General features: G+C 57.3%; 2 protein-coding genes across 2 annotated transcripts in view; one reads left to right on the top strand and one right to left on the bottom strand.

The window, feature by feature from the left end:
- The window catches only part of LOC149521872 (uncharacterized), a 465,443-nt gene that overhangs the window by 267,403 nt on the left and 178,231 nt on the right, over positions 1 to 19,809 (top strand). The gene's annotated exons all lie outside the window — the stretch shown is intronic.
- LOC149521873 (guanylate-binding protein 3-like) overlaps positions 3,686 to 19,809 on the bottom strand; it is a 32,129-nt gene continuing 16,005 nt past the window's right edge. The window contains exons 6-10 of the mRNA XM_089772700.1: positions 18,669 to 18,946; positions 16,321 to 16,533; positions 12,315 to 12,417; positions 9,576 to 9,874; positions 3,686 to 3,790 (exon numbers count right to left, since the gene is read on the bottom strand). Of these exons, the coding sequence (XP_089628826.1) occupies positions 3,686 to 3,790; positions 9,576 to 9,874; positions 12,315 to 12,417; positions 16,321 to 16,533; positions 18,669 to 18,946 (998 nt within the window). The remainder of the gene's footprint in view (positions 3,791 to 9,575; positions 9,875 to 12,314; positions 12,418 to 16,320; positions 16,534 to 18,668; positions 18,947 to 19,809) is intronic.

Below are 19,809 nucleotides of genomic sequence, written 5' to 3'. Positions count from 1 at the left end.
TGGAAGAGGACCAGTCCCGGTGCAGTTACCTTTCGATACCTGATTCCATTCTGAAAACTGACCATTGACTCCTCCCCTTTGTTCCCTGTCTTGTAACCAGGTACCAGACCATGAGTGGAGCTTCCCTCTTACCCCACAGCTGGCTTCTTTGCTGAAGAGTCTTTGGGGAGGGACCTTGGCGATGGTTTTTGGAAAATCTAAGTACCCGCCATCGTGATGTTTCCTTACCTTCTCATACTGGCGCTGCCTCTCGTTTTCTTCTCTCTGCCACTGGCGCTGCTTCTCGTTTTCTTCTTTCTCCCACTGGTGCTGAAGAATTTTTTCTTCTCTCTCCCACCTCAACCAGTCTTCCTCTCTCCTATTGATCTGGAATTATGCAAAGAAAGGCAACTGAGCACTGCTGGGCAAAGATCCAGCACCCGGCACTGCACACAGCTCAGCCCCCACAGTAACACCACCCGGGTAACCCTGGCAAGTGACTCACCCCCACCCAGCACAGGAAGGTGACTCTCCCCTCCCCTAAAGGTCCCTGTAAATCTGTCCAGATGGAAACGTCCTGCCTGGCCCACCTACAGGAACCCTGAGCAAGTGGGCAAGACCCAGGCAGCCAGGCCATTGACAGAAGAGTACTTGGTGCCCCCAAGGCCTGGCTTTCTCCGTTCAGTGCTCCCTGTGCTGCTGTGTCCACCCCACTTTGAGAGGGAAGGGAATTCAATAAACATGCCTGGGCACAGGGGGGTTAATTCTTTCCTGACCCCTGCTGCTGGCTGCACGGAGCCTTGAAGCAGGAGCCTCGGGAGCACAAGGCCTCTGCCATCAATGAACCCAGGGCTGCTGAGCCCCGCCCCCGCCCTCACAAGCAAACCTGTCACCCCCACACTCAGGCGTGTATTCGGAGGGACTAGATTTGAATCCCACACAGGCAGAGGAGCAGACGCAGAGGGTAAAAGGTTAATTAGGCCTTTCAAAAACTGAGGCCTGAGGCAGAGAACAGGTGGAGAGTCCATCCACGGGGGGATGCAGTAAGACATAGGAGCCATCGGCACTCACTCAGACTAACAACCGTCCCGGTGATTTCAGGTGCACGTGATCATCTGGCACCTGTGTGATCTCCATATGACTGGGCAATAGACGGGAGGTTGTGTGCAAACCGGAAATGTCTCCCACTTGGCGGTGTACGTGGCCCTTGTGGGTTCATTTCTCATGCTCACCAACATGGTCTCAATGGCTCATCACCCACCACACAACGCTGGGAGATTTAAGGTCAGGCTGCAGAGACTCGCCCTGGTCTGGGACAGGAGTTCTCTGACGAACAGCAAAGTCACTGTGACTTGTTGGGATTCCGATGCACGTCGGTCGGCCAATGAGTCGTAGCACGGCGGTGCAATGAGAGTTAACGAGGCGCCTCCTGAGTGCCCTGGGGATGAGAGGCGCTGGCGGGAATGCGCACAGCAGGTGACTGGGCCGTGGCAGAAGAAAGGCCCCTGCAGTGCACTCGGGAGGGGGGCGGCTCAAGAGAAAAGTGTCTTGCCCTGGATGTCCAGGTGGGGAATCTGGAGGGAAATGTCCTTCCTGGTTGAGCACTTGCATTGGTCTAAGGAAACTCTCACTCCTGGGAGGAGAAAGGCCTTCGAGGGATGTTGCCATGGCTACCCGGTGCCAGAGGAGCACAGACTTGGGGCCTAGGCTAGGCTGTCTTGCACCAGCTTGTTTCTCCAGGGCCGGCTCGTCAGTTTCCTCCCAACCGGAAGCATCTGAAAAATAAAACAGAAGCTCCGAAGCAGGGAGGAGGGTGGGTCGTGGAGCACCCACGGGGAAACATCTTGAAGAACAGACATTACTGCACAGGGTCCAGTACCAGGGCCAAGTCTCACGGCTCTGGTGGAATTGTGTAGGTCGGGTACAGATTCCTGAGCCCCCTTTAGGAATCTTTTAACTAACGGGTGAGCGAATTTTTGTTTCCACTGGTGACGATTGAGTCAACGTAGGTCCAGGATAGGCCTCCAACCCCCTGACTTCTTCTGGGTGAGGAAGTACCGAGAGTAGAAACCTCTCCCCCGGAAATGAATAGGTACCCTCTCCACTGCTCCTATAATAAGTAGTCGACACACCTTTTGCTGTAGAAGAGTCTCGTGAGAGGGGTCCCTGAAAAGGGACGGGGAGCGTGGGGAATGGGGAGGGATTGAGTTGAAAGGGATGGCATATCCTGAAACAACTATGTCGTTGACCCATCGGTCGGTGGAAATCAGAGACCAGCGACGTTGATAAGGCCTCAGCCGATGATGGAATAAAGCTAGCGGATTGTGTGAAGCTCCCGACAAAGGGGTGGTGCGCAGTCCCTCGACTGACCCTCAAACTTGCTGCCGCCCCTGCTGGTGGCTGGATGCCTTGCTAGGCTGTTGTCTTTGTTTCTGTTGGCGTTGCCTTGGCCTCTGCTGCTCATATGGTTTGGCACGGAATGTCACATAAGAGAAGGGTCTCTCTGTTATAGGGCGTATACCTCTTATCCTTATACGGAGGCATATACATCCCAAGCGTTGTACACTTGGAACACCTGATCAGTGCATTGGGCAAAGAGTGACTGACGATCAAAGGGTAAGTCTTCTACCTTGTTGAACAACTCTTTCGGGGCCACAGCTTGGTGTAACCAGGATGCATGACACATGACTACAGCAGTAGCTGTCGCCCTAGCTGCTGCCTCAGCTGTGTCCAGGACAATCTGCAGTGCTCTTCTAGCCATTGCGTAGCCCTCCTGTATTACTGCCCTTAAGATTTGACCCTTAGAGTCTGGTAGGTGTTCTAGAAGAGGGACTAATTTAGAATAATTGTCAAAATCAAGATTCGAGAGGGGAGCCTCGTAGTTACACATTCGGAGAACTGAAGTGGCAGAAGAATATACTTTTCTGCCTAAAATGTCCAGGTGCTTAGCCTCTTTGTCACTTGCGGTATTTTTATTTTGAGCCGTCTTGGATCTCTGTTGTGCGGCATCCATGACGAGGGAATTGGGCTGGGGATGCGTGAACAAAAAGTCCATACCCTTTTGGTTTATAAAATATTTCTTCTCCGACCTCTTGTTAGTCGGTAAGGAAGCAGCTGGAGTCTGCCATATATCATTCTCATAGACTCATAGACTGTGTCTACATTGGCACCCCTTTCCAGAAAAGGGATGCTAATGAGACACTTCAGAATTGCAAATCCACTGGGGATTTAAATATCCCCTGCGGCATTTGCATGAACATGGCTGCCGCTTTTTTCCGGCTCGGGGTTATGCCGGAGAAAAGCGCCAGTCTAGACGCGATTTTTCGGAAAATAAACCCTTTTCTGGAAGATCCCTTATTCCTACTTGAAAGTAGAATAAGAATGCGTAGTCAGAATGTGCTACCCTCATAAAGAGCTCTTGAAATTGCTTATGATCTTCCACGGCAATAGCTCTTCAGGGAAGACAGCGTCGTACGGTGATGATGATGAATAGTTGGCCAGAGACTCAGGGGTCTGTGGTTCCCTGTTCGGGTTATAATTGTCCTCATGCTTGGCATGATTAGAAATTGAGATAGTGTCCTCCGCAGGCGCTGGTGGAACCATCGGCGAGGGTACGTGAAGTGGAGACACTGGACAAGTGGATAGTGGAGATCATGAATGCTGTCATCGCGTGTTACGAGAAGGGAGACGGTCATCATAGTAATGGTCATATCTCTGACGGTGAGCTGGGGAGCGTCTTGGAGAGTAGCCTCTGGATGCATTGCATTGATGTGAATATCTTGAGCGTCTTGAGGATCTTGGTGAGATAGATCTAACAGAAAAACGAGATGGAGAACGAGAACAGCAAGAGTAGTGACAGCGGTAGTGACGGTATGATGGTGATCGATGAGGTGATCTATGGTAGTGATCCCTAGTGGAGACATAACGAGGAGCATGATGGTTGTCTGAGCAAGATGAAGCTGGTGACCAGGGTCTCGGGGAGAACCCAGCTCAGTCTGGCGTGAGGGAAGGTGTCCGAACACGCCTTGACTTGTATAGTGTCTTAGTCGGCACCGGAGGATCAAGAGGGGAAGACGGTGCCGTTTGAAGTGGGGTGGCCCCAGTCGAATAGCTGCCCTGCGGATGAGTCAGCGGTGCCGCAGGAGCTAAAAGCTGTGCCGGTGCCGGAGGAGGCTGCGGTGCAGAGGGCTGTGCTGCGCCGATGCTTGCCTGCGGTGCCTGAGTCGGCGCTGTTACTTGTGGCACCCTGGAGAGCGCGGTCACAGCAGCCGGCCCCGCAGGCGTGGGTGCCGGTAGGGCTGTAGTTGACTGCGCATGCGCAGCGTCAGCCGGTGCCGGGGCCACCATAGCCGGCTGTAACACGGCTGTTAGAGCCGTTGCCGGTGCCGATTCCGCCCGTGGCCCGCTGCGCGCTGTCAGTTTCATACAATGCGAGCACTTCATCGGGATGTGCCCGTCCCCCAGACATTTGACACAGCGCGAGTGTCCGTCGGATGCAGGCATGGCATCCTGACACTGAACATTTCCTGAAGCCAGGCATAGTCTTTGTAGGTTGCAAACAACAAGAAAACAGTTTTTTTTAAAGGCTACAGAACACAACTATAGATTAGGACAGAAAAACAAAGATTTTGAAAACTAACTAGACTAACTATTAACAACTATACTAACTATAAACTGCCAAGTGGCAATTAAAGTCTCCAGAGTAAAAATCCCTTTTTCTCCTCAGGCCGGAGAGGGAGCACGTCCTAGGTCCATCTGCGGCCGCGGACGGTTGAAAGGAAAGTGACGAGCCGGCCCGCGCTCAGCTGTAACGGCTCGAACGGCGCGAGGCAGCAGGAGCGCATGCGCGGGCCGGCAGGGCTACTGCTAAGGAAGTTTCTCCGTTTGCGGCGCCGGGACGAGCCCAGCACCTCGAGTGGAGCACCCTCAGGGACACTACTCGACGAAGAAGCCGGGCCGGATGATCCCCAACACCCAACTGTCCGCGGTGACTGGCCCCAGGTGGGGGTGAAAGGGGAAATGGCCCCCAGGGATGACAGGGGTTTCCATGGATGGTGAGGGACGGTCACAGTTCTCAGCATGGATGTCAGACGTGGTGCTTGGGCTGATGCTGGGGAAGGGGAAAGAGGGGCTGAGGGAGGGGCAGGCGAGTGTCCTCTCTGGGATCCCTGCCAGCAACGTGGTGTCTCCTCAGGGCACAGATAGGAAGGTGGTTGGGGGCTGGGTGTTGGGGGGCTGGGTGTTGGGGGGGTGGGGGGCTGGGTGTTGAGGGGTGGGGGCTGGGTGTTGGGGGGCTGGGTGTTGGGGGGGTGGGGGCTGGGTGTTGCCTGCCATTGCTGCTGGCGTCTCAGCGCTGGAGTGTGATGCCAAGGGACCAGAGCTCGGCCGTGGAAATCCTCAGAGGAGATCAAGGACTTGCTGGTCTAACAGGGCACTGGCCCAGGCAGTTTGGGGGCAGCTGACTCCACTTCAGGCCTGCTGGAGGCCTTTAAAAACCTCCCCAGTTAGAAGATGGGAAGAGGCAGAGAGAGAGAGACGGATGGATGGATGGATGGACGGACACAGACACACACACACCCAACATTCCCATCCCCAGCCAGGTACCAGTGCAGTGCCCAGGGAAACTGAGGCAGACACAGGGTTACAGCAGAGCAGCACAGGACAGTAGGAATCACACACAATGTAACAGAGCACACAACCTCCGCAATATCACAGCGTAGCAATAGTAGCTCCTCCTCTGTGCCATGGTGGTGCTCCCTGGCCAGAGGCTCCACCTGAGCAGCCAAGGTGGTGCTCTTCGGAGGGGCTCCTTCCAGGATGGGGGGATTGGGAGCTGCACGTTGGTTGGGTGGGGGTGGGACCCAGCCTGCTGCTGCTGTCCCCCCATCCTGCAGCCCTGTGGGGGGCAGCACTCGGTAGGCTGTCGCCAGCCTCCAGTCCCCCCCCCCCACCATGCAGTTAGTCTGGGGGCATCGGCACTCAGGGACGGCCAGGCTCCATGGGCTGCCCAGCTGTCTGGGGGTGGGGGGCTGGTATCTGGGGGCCGACCCGGCATCCGGCATCCGGCACCCGTCCCGTGGCCTGCCAGGTCTCCTGGGGGGAGCAGACTCCGGGTTGGGGCAGGAGGGCTCCTTGCCCAGGCTGGAGGCAGACAGGATGGCAGAGCCCAGCTGGGCTGTAGCTGCCCCCAGTGGCCACTCTCAGCATCGCGTCCCTGCTCTCTGTGCCCCCCCACCACTCTGCCTCCTTCCTTTGCATGTTCTGGAAACCAGGCCCCCTCCAGGCACCTCTCACTCCCCAGGTACAACCAACCCTGACGGGGGTTTAATGTGAGGTGAGAGGAAGCTGCTACGGAACTTGGTGGTCCCAGCGCGTGCGGCCTAGGAGGAGATCTTGGACACATGCAAGACGCACAGGCAGGAAGGACTCACAGACACACAGACGCTCTCCTAGAGACAGAATATTTCCTGTGGGATGACAGAATGACATCACCACGTCGCTCTGCATCCCACCGCCCTCAGCCACCCGCCATCCTCCCTCCCCCCCCCGGAACCAGGGCGGTGGGAGGGTGGGAAAAAAGCCACAAGACCTCTTCCCTCCCCCCTTTGGGGGCCAGGAGCTGCCCCACCACCTCACTGTCCCCCCAACTCTGGTTAGGGTTGCCAAATGGTCGAGCAAAAAAAAATCCGAAACCGGGATAATAAGCCCCCCAGGAGGAGGAGGTGGCGGCGGGGCCAAGATATGCGCTAGGAGCCTGTGGTTGCGCAGAAGCCTTGCAGGGGCGGGGAAAGTGGCCACTCCCCCTACCCCAGCCCGGCTTCTGTGCAATCACAGGCTCCTAGCGCTGATCCTGGCCCCACCCTCCAGACACTCCCCCCGCTCACGCCAGGCTTCCATCCGGTGCGCAGCCGGAAAAATCTGAGAATACCGGACATTGCACAACACCGGACAAAAAGCGCAAATACCGGACTGTCCGGTGCAATACTGGGCACCTGGCAACCCTAACTCTGGTGGGACAGGAGCCATGAGGCCTCCCTCCTGCCCTCCCCTGGGGGAGCTGGGAGATGGGCCCCTCCCCCTTCCCCTGTGCTCTTGGGGGGCAGGAGTCACGTGGCCTCTCTCCTCCCCGTTCTCCACAGAGGCAGGAGTCATACGGCCTCCCCATCTCTGGTGCTCCGGGGAGGTGGGACCTGTGAGCCATGTGCACTCCCCCCTCCGCCCACCCCCAGTCCCCTCACACACCCACTGTCACGTTACTGGATATTGAAAGGAGCAGTCAGATCACTGCTGCACCCGTGGGGGAGTGTTGACCCCAAAAGTGGCACAAAGGGGGCCCTGTGAGGTGTCAAATAGAAGCCTCCTTTCTTCTGATTCCATATGCACTATTCATGTGATTGTATCATGTCGGTATGTGACGTTATAAGCATGTATTTTGGTGGATACCAAATGTTTCTCTGTATGTGGCTGAACCATGGGCAAAGCAGCTCAGCCTATGGACATGCTAACGAGCAAAGCTCTGGAACAATAGCCCTCTATAGGCCAAGGACACACCTCAAGAGTGGGGACTCAGACCTAGGGGCTACCAGCAGGGAACACCGGGATAAGCCATGAGCCAGGGGACCTGCTGTAGCCAAGAAGAGACCAGGAAGGAGGGATAAATAGGCCATGTGGCTGACTCCATCTTGGTACTCAGTCAGCACTTCATCCCAGAGGCAGCAGTGCAGGGATCAAAAAGCCAGGAAGACCTGTGGACCCATCCTGATCCTAGGATGCGCAACAAGGACTCTTAAGCCAGCAGCTGTAACATCTCTGCTAGAGCCTGCATCGAGAACTGGGAGATTCGGTGCATGTAACGTACTGTACTTTAACAACCTTACTCTCATGCTTTTCTTTAATGTAATAATAACCCTTTAGATCGTAGATACTGAAGGATTAGCTCAGCGTGATTTGTGGGTAAGATCCGGAGAGTAAATTGGCCGGGATCTGTGGCTGGTTTCTTGGAACCGGACAGAACTTATTCGGGGTAGGTGGGATTGGGTTCTAAGACCCCCCCCCCCACCTGTGTATGAGGCCCGGGGCCATCAGAGGCACGGGTATTGCTGGGGTGTTGGAGGGGTTTTGCTCGTGAGGCTTCAGGCAGGCAGCTGAAGTGCTCTGTGGGACAGGTTGTGGCCTACTTGGGAAGGTCTCCAGTCTGGGGGCTAGAGACAGCCCCGGATTCGAGCAATTCGCCCTGAGCAGACTCCCTCAGATGTGCCCAGACCGGGCCCGGTCAGTAACCCCCACTCAGCTGAGACCTTGCACCCTCTGCCTGCTCCTGCCCCCTCCCCCTGCCAGACACCTGCCCCCAGAGGGGGGCTGGTGAGCACAGCGAGCAGTGGGCGCAGGCCCCTAGTGATAAGCCAAGGAGAGGAAAGGGGGGAGCCACGGCCCTGGCATGGACAATGAACGAAACAGAAACAAGGGACCAGGCTGCGAGGGGATGAAGCAGGAACTGACCCAGGGCCTGTGGGTAACAAGAGGGGTCAGCAGGGGAGTGAGGGGTGAGAGCTGCAGCTGCAGCGCGTGGCTGGTTCATGGTCTGCACAGGGACTGGTCACAGACATTAGCCGACCAATCGGAGGGGGTGGTAGGATGCACTGACCAATGGCGTGACGCGTGTGTATTTCGGCTGGTTCCTGGCTATGTGCTGGGTGTGCGGTTCCCCCTCCCCCCGCACTAGACCCTTCACCAGCTCCAGTGTATCCGAGGGGAGCCAGGAGGGGACCTCGCTGACCAGTCTGGAGCTGAACTCTGAGTTCTCAGGGTCCAGAGACTGGACAACACTCCCCGTTTCTGCAGCCAGCCCGAGGGGCCCCTGGCGGAGCTGGCTGGGTCTGAGCCAGGCCTCACCCCCGCTCTCAGCCCGTCACAGGTCAGCCCCCCCGGCCTCTCACATACGGACCCACACGAGCAGCCCGGCTGGCAGGGCCCCCCTGCCTGGCAGGAAGGCAGCTCCTGTCTCTGCCCACTGGGGGTCAGTGACCAGCCCGTGTCTGGTACCAACAGGGCCCAAGCAACCGGCCCCGCCCTGCTGATTCTCCATGGGGGGCCCAGACGCGGCAGTGAGGGGCGCCGGGTGACACTGATTAGAGAGACGGGAAGGGAGGGGGATTCCTCCCCCCATTCACCACTCGCCTCCTAAAGGCTTCTCCCCACAGGCCTCAGGAACCAACAGGGGCAGGGGCTGGATAAACACACAATTCCCCCGCCCCCGACCTGCCTCCCAGTGCATGTGGGACAGGCCCTCATCCGACCTGCCCGGCTCCATTCGGCCGGCAGAATGGGAAACTGAGGCCCAACCCCACCCCTGAGAGACCCAGCCCTGGCGCAGGCAGCACTGAGCTGGGGGGGGGGGGGGGATTAAATAAAGGAGAAGGCTCCAGAGCAGCTGCAGCATTTGAAGTGCAGCCCTGCGCTGAGAAGGCAGATCTCCCTGGTGGGGGGTTAATGCAGCGTATCGACTCCCTGCTTTACCACACTGGCCACTGTGTGTTCCTAGTGCTCCCTGGGGGAAACGCTCCCTACATCACCCCGCCAGCCCCACAGGGACTCACCAATTCCTTCTGCTTCTCCTCCTGCTCCTTCCGCATCTGCTCCATCTCCTCTTTCAGCAGCTCGGCTTTCTCTGAGAAGCCCTGCTCCAGCAGCTTCTGCTGTTCCTTCAGTTTGCTCTGCAGAGCTGCCTCCGTCTCCTGCTTCATTTTTTCAGCTTCCTCCTTCATCTTGGCTTCCATCTGGCTAACGTTCTCCTGGTGGCTGCGTTCTAGGTCGCTCATCTGCTGCTCCAGCTGCTGCCTCCTCTCCTCCTCTGCCTTGCGCTGCTGCTCCAGCTGCTCCAACCTCGCCTGGTCAGCTGTGGAAATGGGAAATGCAAAGAACGTGGCATCAGCCCCCTGCTGTGCAGTCTGCATGGGGCAGAGAGCGCCCGGCCCGGCAGACAGGGGCTGGGGCTGATTCTAACCTGGCAGCTCCCTCTCCACAGGAGGGGCCGGTCAGTTTCCATGGCGATACAATGGCCACCCCTGCTCCACAGGTTGGGCTGCAGGTGGGTTCCCACAGACCGGACTGGGACCCACTCTGGGCCCCAGAGAACGCCGGGTCAGGCTGAGGGGTCATGTTACGCTTGGCCAAGCACCAACGTGTCCTGCAAGCGGGAAGTGACCCGGCCAGGGCAGGAGAGCTGGGACCTTCCTGCCAGTCACGCCCCCAGCCCAGACACCCCGCGTGTGTGATGGCGCGTTGGGGTTCCCCCGCCTTCTGCACCCCCAAAATGGCACGAACAGACTCCCCCAGCCAGTAGAATAGAGGGAGTTTATTGCTTCTCCAGGACACAGCACAGCACAGATGTCATCTGGTTACAGGGCAGGCCTAGGATGCCTCAGCCCCCTTGAGATGGGGGTGGCTGGGCCCCTAAATCCCAGCGCCCTCCCTAGCTCCTTCTCCCCTGCTTTCCAGACCAAAACTAACTAACCCTCTTCCAGCCTTGCCCCCAGCCAAGGGCGGCATTCCACCTTCCTTTGTTTCTCTCCCTGGGGGGTGGCTGGTTAGACAGGTTTGGAGCCCCCTTTGCATAATGACTCACCCCCTGCCCTGCTGGGTTGTGCTACAGACAGCAGAGGTCACCTCCTGCCCCGCATGCGCCTTTTTCCAAAAGAGCTCTTTCCCAGAAAGGCTTCTTCCCCGTACAATCAGGTTTACCAATGTCGGAAAAACCCCTCTGTTCTTTCGATTGTCTTTTGAAAGGACGCAATAGCAGTGTGGATGTAAGAGAAGGTTTTTTCGGAAAAAACCCACTGAGATTGCAGCTTGGTTTATTTTTCTATTTTTCAAGCTCTCTTGTGGTAACTAAGTTTGGGTTCCCCTCCAGAGGAAGTTCCCAAGTGCATCTTTCTGAGTTCAAAAAGAAAGGGTTTTTTAACTTGGTGGGGGCAGCCACCTCCCAGGCCAGGCAATCTGTGACTCGGGAGTTTTTAAGCAGGAGCCGATAGAGACAAAGGCTATGTCTAGACTGGCATGATTTTCCGGAAAAAAGTGACAGCCTCAGGTTTCACACTTTTGGGGGCCCCACGGTGGTCACCTCCACCATCCTATGCATGGGTCCCAGGGCATCCGGGGGGATTGCCTTGGGCAGTGGGGGCCTGGTGGCAGGGAGGCAGCAGCTCTCACCCCCTGCTGCACTGACCGCGATGGCAGGAGCTGGAGCAGCCCCACAACCCGCTCCCCTCTGCTCTGCTTCACCCCCCTCGCTCAGCCCACAGCGCCCCACCCCTCCGCGGCAGCAGGGAGCCACGGAGCTCCCCTTCCCACCGCGCAGAGAAGTGAGGGGCAGCGGCTGGGAGAGGGCGGTGGGAGGAGCGGAGCAGGCTGCTGGGCCACTCTTGCTCCTGCCGCCAAGGGCAGTGTGGGAGGGGGCAACCCCTGCTGCCTCCCCACGCCAGGGCCCATAACCCCCCGCTCATGTTGCATGAAGGAGGGAGATTTGTCAGGGGGGTGGGACTTGAGGGAAGTGGTGGAGCGGGGTGGGGTGGGGGTGGAGCGGGGGGGGGGCTCTGACACCAGGATTGTCCCAGGCTCTAGCGGTTGCCCCAGACCCTGCACCTCCCAGGCATGGGCCTGGTCACATCCCTCTGGCTCCTAGGCTGGCGGTGGCCTGGTATCTGCACAGCATCCTGCCTGTGGCACCACCCCGCAGATCCCATTTGCCCAAGTTCCTGACCAATAGGAGCTTCAGTGTTTGCAAATGAAGCCTGGGATTTAAATATCCCGGGCTTCATTTGCATGTTCCCGGGCGGGCACCATTTTTAAATCCCCTTAGTTCGAACTAGCTGCCCGCGGCTACACACGCAATGAGGTATAACAGTTAATCTGAACTAAGGACTTAGTCCAGATTAACTTTAAACTGCCACGTGTAGCCGTGGGCAGTTCGTTTGAACTAAGGGGAATTAAAAATGGCAGCCAGACAGGAACATGCAAATAAAGCCCGGGATATTTAAATCCCAGGCTTCATTTGCAATCCCAGTTTCCTGATTTGCCTACCTAGCTCGAATTAATGAGCTAGTGTAGACATACCCCAGCAGAGCAACAGGGCAGCCCCTGTAGCTCCCAAAGCACAACCCAGAAATGGGAGATTTCCAGTGGCCGTGGTGTTCGCTGTAGGGACACCCTGAGCCCAGGATGGCCGTGGATTCCCAGCCATAGCTCTGCTGTATAGGGATGGAGGGTTGTTGTCTTTGTTGTTGAAATGATTGAAAATCAGGAAGAAACCTGCTTAAAACCCTTCCCCAGAGACTCACCTGCCCGGTTCTTTTCCGCCTCTGACAGCTTTTTGTCGGCCCCAAGAATGGCGGCTGCTTCTGCCTTCTTGCTGTCCATGACCTGCTGCAGCACCTGCTCCGCCTGGGGACGAGGGGGCAGGTCAGTCCCTGCACTCAAGGCTGCGCTGGGCGCGAGGGGCACAAGGTGCTGATCTCTGGGCGGGGGCACCAGCAGGGGGAGAATTGCCCGACAAGAACTCAGCCACTCAGCAGAGCAAATCGCCCCCGAGACGCGGCTGGGAGCTGGAAATCTGTGAAGGGAGGCTGCTGAGAGACCTGCAGAACACCCCCCAGAGCCTGCCAATGCAGGGGGCTGTGAGCAGGGGCTGAGGGCAGAAGGTTTGGGTGCATGGGAGGTGCTGGAAAGGGACTGAGGGCGTGGAGGACTCAGGGTGGGGGGCTGAGGCTGTAGGAGGTGCAGGACTAAGGGCTGAGGAGTGTGGGGAGCAGCTCAGGGCTGAGGGTTGATAAGTGGGGGGCAGAGGGGTCAGGGTTTGGGCTGTGAGGAGCGGCTGAGGGGGAGGGTTTGGGTGAGTGTGAATGGGGGAAGGAGTCAGGGCAGGTGCCGGGGGGGGGGGGGGTTGCTGGAGTCAGGGCTGTGTTGGGGGGGAATGTCTCAGGGCAGCAGGCTGGAGTATGTGGGGGTGCAGGAGTCGGGCCGGGACTGGGGGTGGCGGGTCAGGGAGAGGCGGAGGGTGTGGGGGTGCAGGAGTGAGGAGCGTTGGGCAGTGAGGGGGGGAGCTGAGGGCAGGGGCTGGGCTGTGGAGACCGTGTGGGGCCAGCGGTGCCATTCGGGGGGGAGGGAAGCAGGGAGGGAGGGAAGCTGAAGGCCCCTTCCCCGGGATTCACACCAGGACGCTGCTGCTCCCCTTCCTGTCACTGTCGGGGGGCGAGAGGGAAGGACCCGGCCTGGGTCTCTCACTGCCCTGCCCTCCAGCCAGGCGCAGGCTCTGTGCTGTCCTCTCACCCCCTGGCACCCACAGGAAGGGGCAGAGCAAGCAAAGCCCTGGCAGGGATCCTGGGGGAGGCTTCAGCCCCTGCCCTCCCTAAACGGTGCCCTGGGGGTGGGTTCTTGGGGCTGGGGCAATCCCAGACTGGTCAGGGGCTCCCCTCCAGCCAGCCCCTTTCACCCGCCTGCTGCTTAGCCTGGCAGTCTGCAGGGGAGCCCCGGAGCCCAGCTGGGAGCCAGCCCCCCCCCCCTGCAGCTCAGCGCCCCAGCACCGGACGGCCCCTTCCTTCCCGTTTGTCTGCGCTGAGCTGGGCTAACTGGCCTGTAATGGCCAGGATCCCCCAGGGGCCTTTTCTCCATCGGCATCGCCTGCTCCCCACATGCTCCCCGCTGTGGGTGGGACAGAGCCTGGGCTAAGGGACCTTCCCCCTCAGTAGCCGTAGAGCTTTGTAGCTGCTCCCTTGAGAACTCTGCTCCCCTCCCCAGGGCCAGGAATGGCCGAGCCCAGCGGCACCAGGGCTGTGAATTCCCGGGCCCAGAGGTGCTGGGGCTGCCTCTGGGGCAGTGAGACCTGAGGGCCAGAGTCAGCGCAGCAGCCCTTCCCCACGCGGCGCTCCAGCACGGGGCTGGTGGCTCAGGACGGGGGTACCGGGGCCCTGGCCATGGCAGAGCAGGGCAGGGATCCCACTGAGCCCTGCTGAGTCCCCCAGCGGGGAGGTACCACTCCCTCCCCTCCCTGGGCCGCTTCCTCGCGTGGCCAGTGGTGCCCTGGCCCAAGACGTCTCAGGATCACAATGTTCCTCGGTGCAGACTGCTCCTGGTGCTTTGTGAGCTCTGGGAGGTTCGTCTGAGCCCCGGGCCCGCAGCTCCTGCAGGGAGGGGCTGGGGCTGGCTCTCCGCATGCGCCCTTCCTCTCCAGCATCGTCCTGCCCCATGGATTCAATGCTTCCTTTTATAGGGGCCGGACTTTGAGCATGCTCAGTACAGGCCGGGACTTCCTTCACTCACAGTGTGGTGTTAACCCCTTCCAGTGCAGTGTGGGGCCTGGGTCACAGTCCCCCAGTGTGAATATTCGCGACCCAGGCAGAATGTGACTCAGCGCTCCCAGGCTGGCTTGCAGGGCTACTGCATGTGTCACGCCGACCAGTAAAAGTGGTTCAAAGGGGACACTGTGTACAGGGCTGGCCTGAGGCTCTCTGGGGCCCTACACAGCACTACTGAACTGGTGCCTGTGCCCATTGGCAGCTGGCGAGATGGGATTTTATAACCTGCAGCATCACACCAATGAAATAGGGGCTGCTAACAGCTCTGGCGGCTTTGTCACTGGTACGTTGACTAGATCCCCTCCGCAGGAAGCAGAGACACAGAACTGGGATGGGAAGAGGCCGGTAGGAGGACTGTAAGACCCAGCGGTGCCCCAAATTTAGAGTCACAGAATCCCAGGGTTGGCAGAGACCTCAGGAGGCATCGAGTCCAGCCCCCTGCCCAAAGCAGAACCAACCCAACTCAATCATCCCAGCCTGGGCTTTGTCAAACCAAGATTTAGACACCTCTATGGATGGAGATTTCACCACCTCCCTAGGGAACCCAGCCCAGTGCTCCCTCACGTGCTTAAGGAAATAGGTTTTCCTAATATCCAACTTAGACCACCCCAGCTGCAACTTGACCATTGCTCTTCGTTCTGCCATCTGCTGCCACTGAGAACAGCCTCTCTCCAGCCTCTTTGGAGCCCCCCTTCAGGGAGTTGCAGGCTGCTCTCAGATCCCCCCTCACCCTTCTCCTCTGCAGGGGAAACAAGCTGTAATCTCTCATCCTCATAGGTCACATGCTCCAGTCCAAATCCTTTCTGTAGTGGGGCGGAGGGAGCAGAACTGGATGCAATTCTCCAGATGTGGCCTCCCCAGTGCCAAATAAAGGGGAATATTCACTTCTCTAGATCTGCTGGCAAGTCTCCTTCTAATACACCCTAATATGCCATTAGCCTTCTTGGCTACAAGGGCACCCTGTTGACTCACATCCAGCTTCCTATACACTGTAACCCCCAGGGCCTTTTCTGCAGAGCTCCTACTTAGCCAGTCAGTCCCCAGCCTGTAACAATGTTTGGGATTCTTCAGTCCCAATGGCAGGACTCTGCATTTGTCCTTGTTGAACCTCATCAGATTTCTTGTGGCCCAATCCTCCAATTTGTTTAGGTCACTCTGGACCCTCTCCCTGCCCTCCAGCATATCAAGCTCTCCCGCTAGCTTAGTGTCATCCACAAACTTGCTGAGGGTGCAATCCGTCCCCTCATCCAGGTCATTAATAAAGATGTTGAACAAAACTGGACCTAGAAGTGATCCATGGGTCACTCTGCTTGAAACCGACCACAGATGAGACATCTAGCCATTGATTGCTACCAGCCAAACCCGACAATCTAACCACCAGTTTTCTATCCACCTTGTAGTCCACGTATCCAATCCAGACTTCCTTCGCTTGCTGGCAAGACTATTGTGGGAGACCATAGGAAAAGCTTTGCCGAAATCAAGGTAGATCACGTCCGCCACCTTCCCCATATCCACAAATCCAGTTACCCCATCATAGAAGGCAACCAGATTGGTGAGGCAGGACTTGCCCTTGGTGAATCCATGTTGACTGTTCCTGATCACTTTCTGATCTTCCAAGTGCTTGAAAATGGATCCCTTGAGGATCCCTTCCGTGATTTTGAAGGGAACTGAGGTGAGGCAGACTGGGCTGTAGTTCCCTGGATTGTCCTTCTACCCTTCTTTAAAGATGGACACTGCATTTGCCTTGTTCCAGTCCTGTGGTGACACTTTTGTCACATGTTGAAGGCTCAGACAGCAACACCTATTAGTATTTCTCAGGGTTTCCCTGGTGACTTCCTGCTCTGTGGAGTTGGCAGCAGCCCGGTATCTCAGATGCTGAGTGTTCACAGCTGGGCCTGATGCTCTTTCCCAGGCCCACAGATTGTGGGCAGATAAGGACGCCGCAGCGCGTACGTTGCCCCCAACTAGCTCCGCAGCCCTGCCCAGCACTCACCATGACTCCTTTGTTGGGCGTCTTCTGGAAACTCTCCACCACCTGTTTCTGATCAGTCATGTACAGCTGGTACCTGCCGGGCTTCATGTAAACCCCCTCGCTGAGCTTCGAATCCACGTCGGCTGAGAGCTGGAAGAGCAGGGCCCGGCAGGTCTCCTGGGACGCGGTTTGGTTCCTGCTCTGCACAGCGCTGTAATGTTCTTTTATCGCCTCCTGGGGAGTGACAGGGAGAGAGTAGTGAGTGGGGGGTGGGGGGACTGCATTTCTGCACTGCCCAGAGTTCTAATGCCCGTGTGGTCAGGAGACGTCCCTCCCTCGGCAGTGGAAGCCCAAGGCCCAGTGTCTGACCCGGGGCCGGGCAGTGAATCATAGAATCATTGAACCACAGAGCTGGAAGAGACCTCAGAAGGTCATCAAGTCCAGCCCCCTGCTCTAGGCAGGACCAACCCAACTAAATCAACCCGGCCAGGACTTGGTCAAGCTGAGACTTAAACCCCTCTAGGGATGGAGATTCCACCCTCTCCCTAGGGAACCCATTCCAGTGCTTCACCACCCTCCCAGTGAAATAGTTTTTCCTAATATCCAACCTAGACCTCTCCCACTGCAACTTGAGCCCATTGCTCCTTGTTCTGCCAACTGTCACTACTGAGAACAGCCTCTTTGGAACCCCCCTTCAGGAAGTTGAAGGCTGCTCTCAAATCCCCCCTCACTCTTCGCTTCTGCAGACTGAACAGACCCAAGTCCCTCAGCCTCTCCTCATAAGTCCAGCCCCCTAATCATTTTGGTTGCCTCCGCTGGCCAGTCTAGCCATGGTTTTCCACAAAAAAGCCCCGATTGCCATTTTCGCGACTGGGGCTTTTTTGTGGAAAACATTACTGTGCTGTTTACACTGGCCCTTTTGCGCAAAAATCTTTCGGAAAAAGACTTTTGCCCAACCAGGAGCAGCATACTATTTCCGGAAAAGCACTGACAGTCTTACATGAGATCGTCAGTGCTTTTCCGGAAATTCAAGTGGCCAGTGTAGACAGCTGGCAAGATTTTCCGCAAAATCAGAAGATTTTGCGGAAAAACTTGTCAGTCTAGACACAGCCCAGATGTGGCCTCACCAAAGCCGAATAAAGGGGAATAATGACATCTCTGGATCTGCTGGCAATGCTCCTCTTAATGCAACCTAATATGCCATTAGCCTTCTTGGCTACAAGTGCACACTGTTGACTCATATCCAGCTTCTCACCCACTGTAACCCCAGGTCTTTTTCTGCAGAACTACTACTTAGCTGGTTGGTCCCCAGCTTGTAACGATGCTTGGGATTCTTCCGTCCCAAGTGGAGGACTCTACACTTGTCCTTGTTGAACCTCATCAGATTTCTTGTGGCCCAATACTCCAATTTGTCTAAGTCACTCTGGACCCTATCTGTGCCCTCAAGTGTATCTACCTCTCCCCCTAGCTTAGTGTCATCTGCAAACTTGCTGAGGGTACAATCCCTCCCCTCATCCAGGTCATTAATAAAGATATTGAACAAAACCGGTCCTAGAACTGAACCTTGGGGCACTCCGCTAGAAACCGACCGCCATCCTGATATTGAGCCATTGATCACTACCCGCTGGGCCCGGCCTTCTAGCCATCTTTCTATCCATCTTACTGTCCATTTATCCAATCCATATTCCCTTAACTTGCTGGCAAGAATATTGTGGGAGACCGTATCAAAAGCCTTGCTAAAGTCAAGGTATATCACATCCACTGACTTTCCCACGTCCACAGAGCCAGTTACCTCATCATAGAAGCTAATCAGATTGGTCAGGCATGACTTACCCTTGGTGAATCCATGCTGACTATTCCTGATCACTTCCCTCTCTTCCAAGGGGGTAAATAAATCGCTTTTACAAAAAGAGGCTTCCTGAAAACGTGTCACTTCAGCCAAAAACCTTCTTTTTGATTGTCAGTGGGAATTCGGAGCCAAGCTACTGAAGCATTTTTGAAAACCTCACTGAGCCCTGATCTGCTGTCTGGGCACCCAGCTCTTTGAAAATTGAGGCCCTTTGTCACTTGGTGCGACCCAGGCAGAGTCACAATAAGAGGGGACTGTCCCTATGGTGTTTGGAGCCCTGAGCCCCTGGCTGGGTGCATTAAGCAGCTGCAGGGCCACGCCACCGCACGGCTGAGAGGGGACCTCAGTTCCTAGCCACAGAGGCTGCCCCTTTGCTCTGTGTGTACACAGCGCTTAGCCCAGCGGGCTCCAGGTCAGTGAGTGGGCTACCCAGATATTCTGTAATAGACCCAGGAAAGGAGCAGAGTAATATCCAGGGGCAGGTCCAAGGCAGGGGGACGTGCAGGGCCCATAAACTTACCGCCAGCTGCTCCTGGTACTTCTGATCCTCATCCTTGAAGGACTGCTGCATGAACAGCTGCAGGGCTGCCCTCTCGCACGCCCCATGTGTCTCAGACAGCGCGGCCACCTCCGCCGGGAACGTGACCTGTTCCTCCATCTGGGCATCATAAAGAGCCAGCCCCTCCCTGACCGCAGCCTCGTTCTGCCTGGCGGCAATGGTGGTCACTGAATCCTCCAGGCAGGGCACCTTCCCGCTCATGATGGTCTCTACGTAGCTCTGGGCTAAGAGGCCCAACACTGGGGGAGAGCAGGGGAGGGGCGTTAGGAGAATTCCCAGAGACTCCCGTGAGGGCCTGGCCCCAGCTCTGCACTGGCCCTGGGCCCTTCCCTGCCTGGCTGAGTAGCCCCCACGGACACATCACTGGGGGGCGGATGCCGGTGGCAGCTCCTGTCCCTCTGATGTCCAAGCCCCAGAAGTGAGCCTGGTCCCTCAGAGTCAGCCCTGTCCCTGCGCCCTGCCCTCAGGAGCTCACAGCCCGTGGGACACCCGACAGACAAGGAGCCGGTGAGGCCGGAGGGAGGGAGGAGATGGGACGGGGCTGAAGCGCGGGGGAAGGGAGCAGAACGCAGTGAGGGGGAGGAGGAGGGAGGCCCTGGGCACACGGGCTGCAGGAATCCGGTCCAGGCCCAGGGGCACCATGGGAGAGACTGATGCCGAGAGGGGCTGCAATATGAGGCCTGGCCTGGGCTGGCCCCAGGGGGTGCAGGAGGAGATGAAGGATGAGAGAGAAAGGCGGGGGGGGGGAGGAATGTGGGTGCTGCAAGGAGCATTAGCGCTATTGCTAAGGGGCTGCTCTCGGGTCCTTCTCACTCTTCTCCCAAGTCCGAACGTGCCCAACGCTTTAACCTCCCAACAGGCCAGACTCCCTCACCCTTTGGTCGGGTTTTGATCCCCAATCGACTGACTCTAATTTGTGTCCATCCAAGCCACCAAAGGCTCTGTCCTCGGAGGTGCTGAGCGGCCTGGCCCGGAGCCAGCACTTAAGCAAGGTGATTAATATTAACGACGTGAGAGATCCCCCGTTCTGTGCACGGGGATTGCGGCAGCAGGTTCCCGGACAGCCGCACGCACACGACGGCACTTGCTAAGCGATTGTTTT

The sequence above is a fragment of the Pelodiscus sinensis genome, chromosome 22 (genome assembly GCF_052426305.1).
Source record: "Pelodiscus sinensis isolate ZL-2025 chromosome 22, ASM5242630v1, whole genome shotgun sequence".
NCBI lineage: Eukaryota > Metazoa > Chordata > Testudines > Trionychidae > Pelodiscus > Pelodiscus sinensis.
The sequence above is the reverse complement of the archived record's forward strand: the minus strand, read 5'-3'. Positions and strand labels throughout refer to the sequence as shown.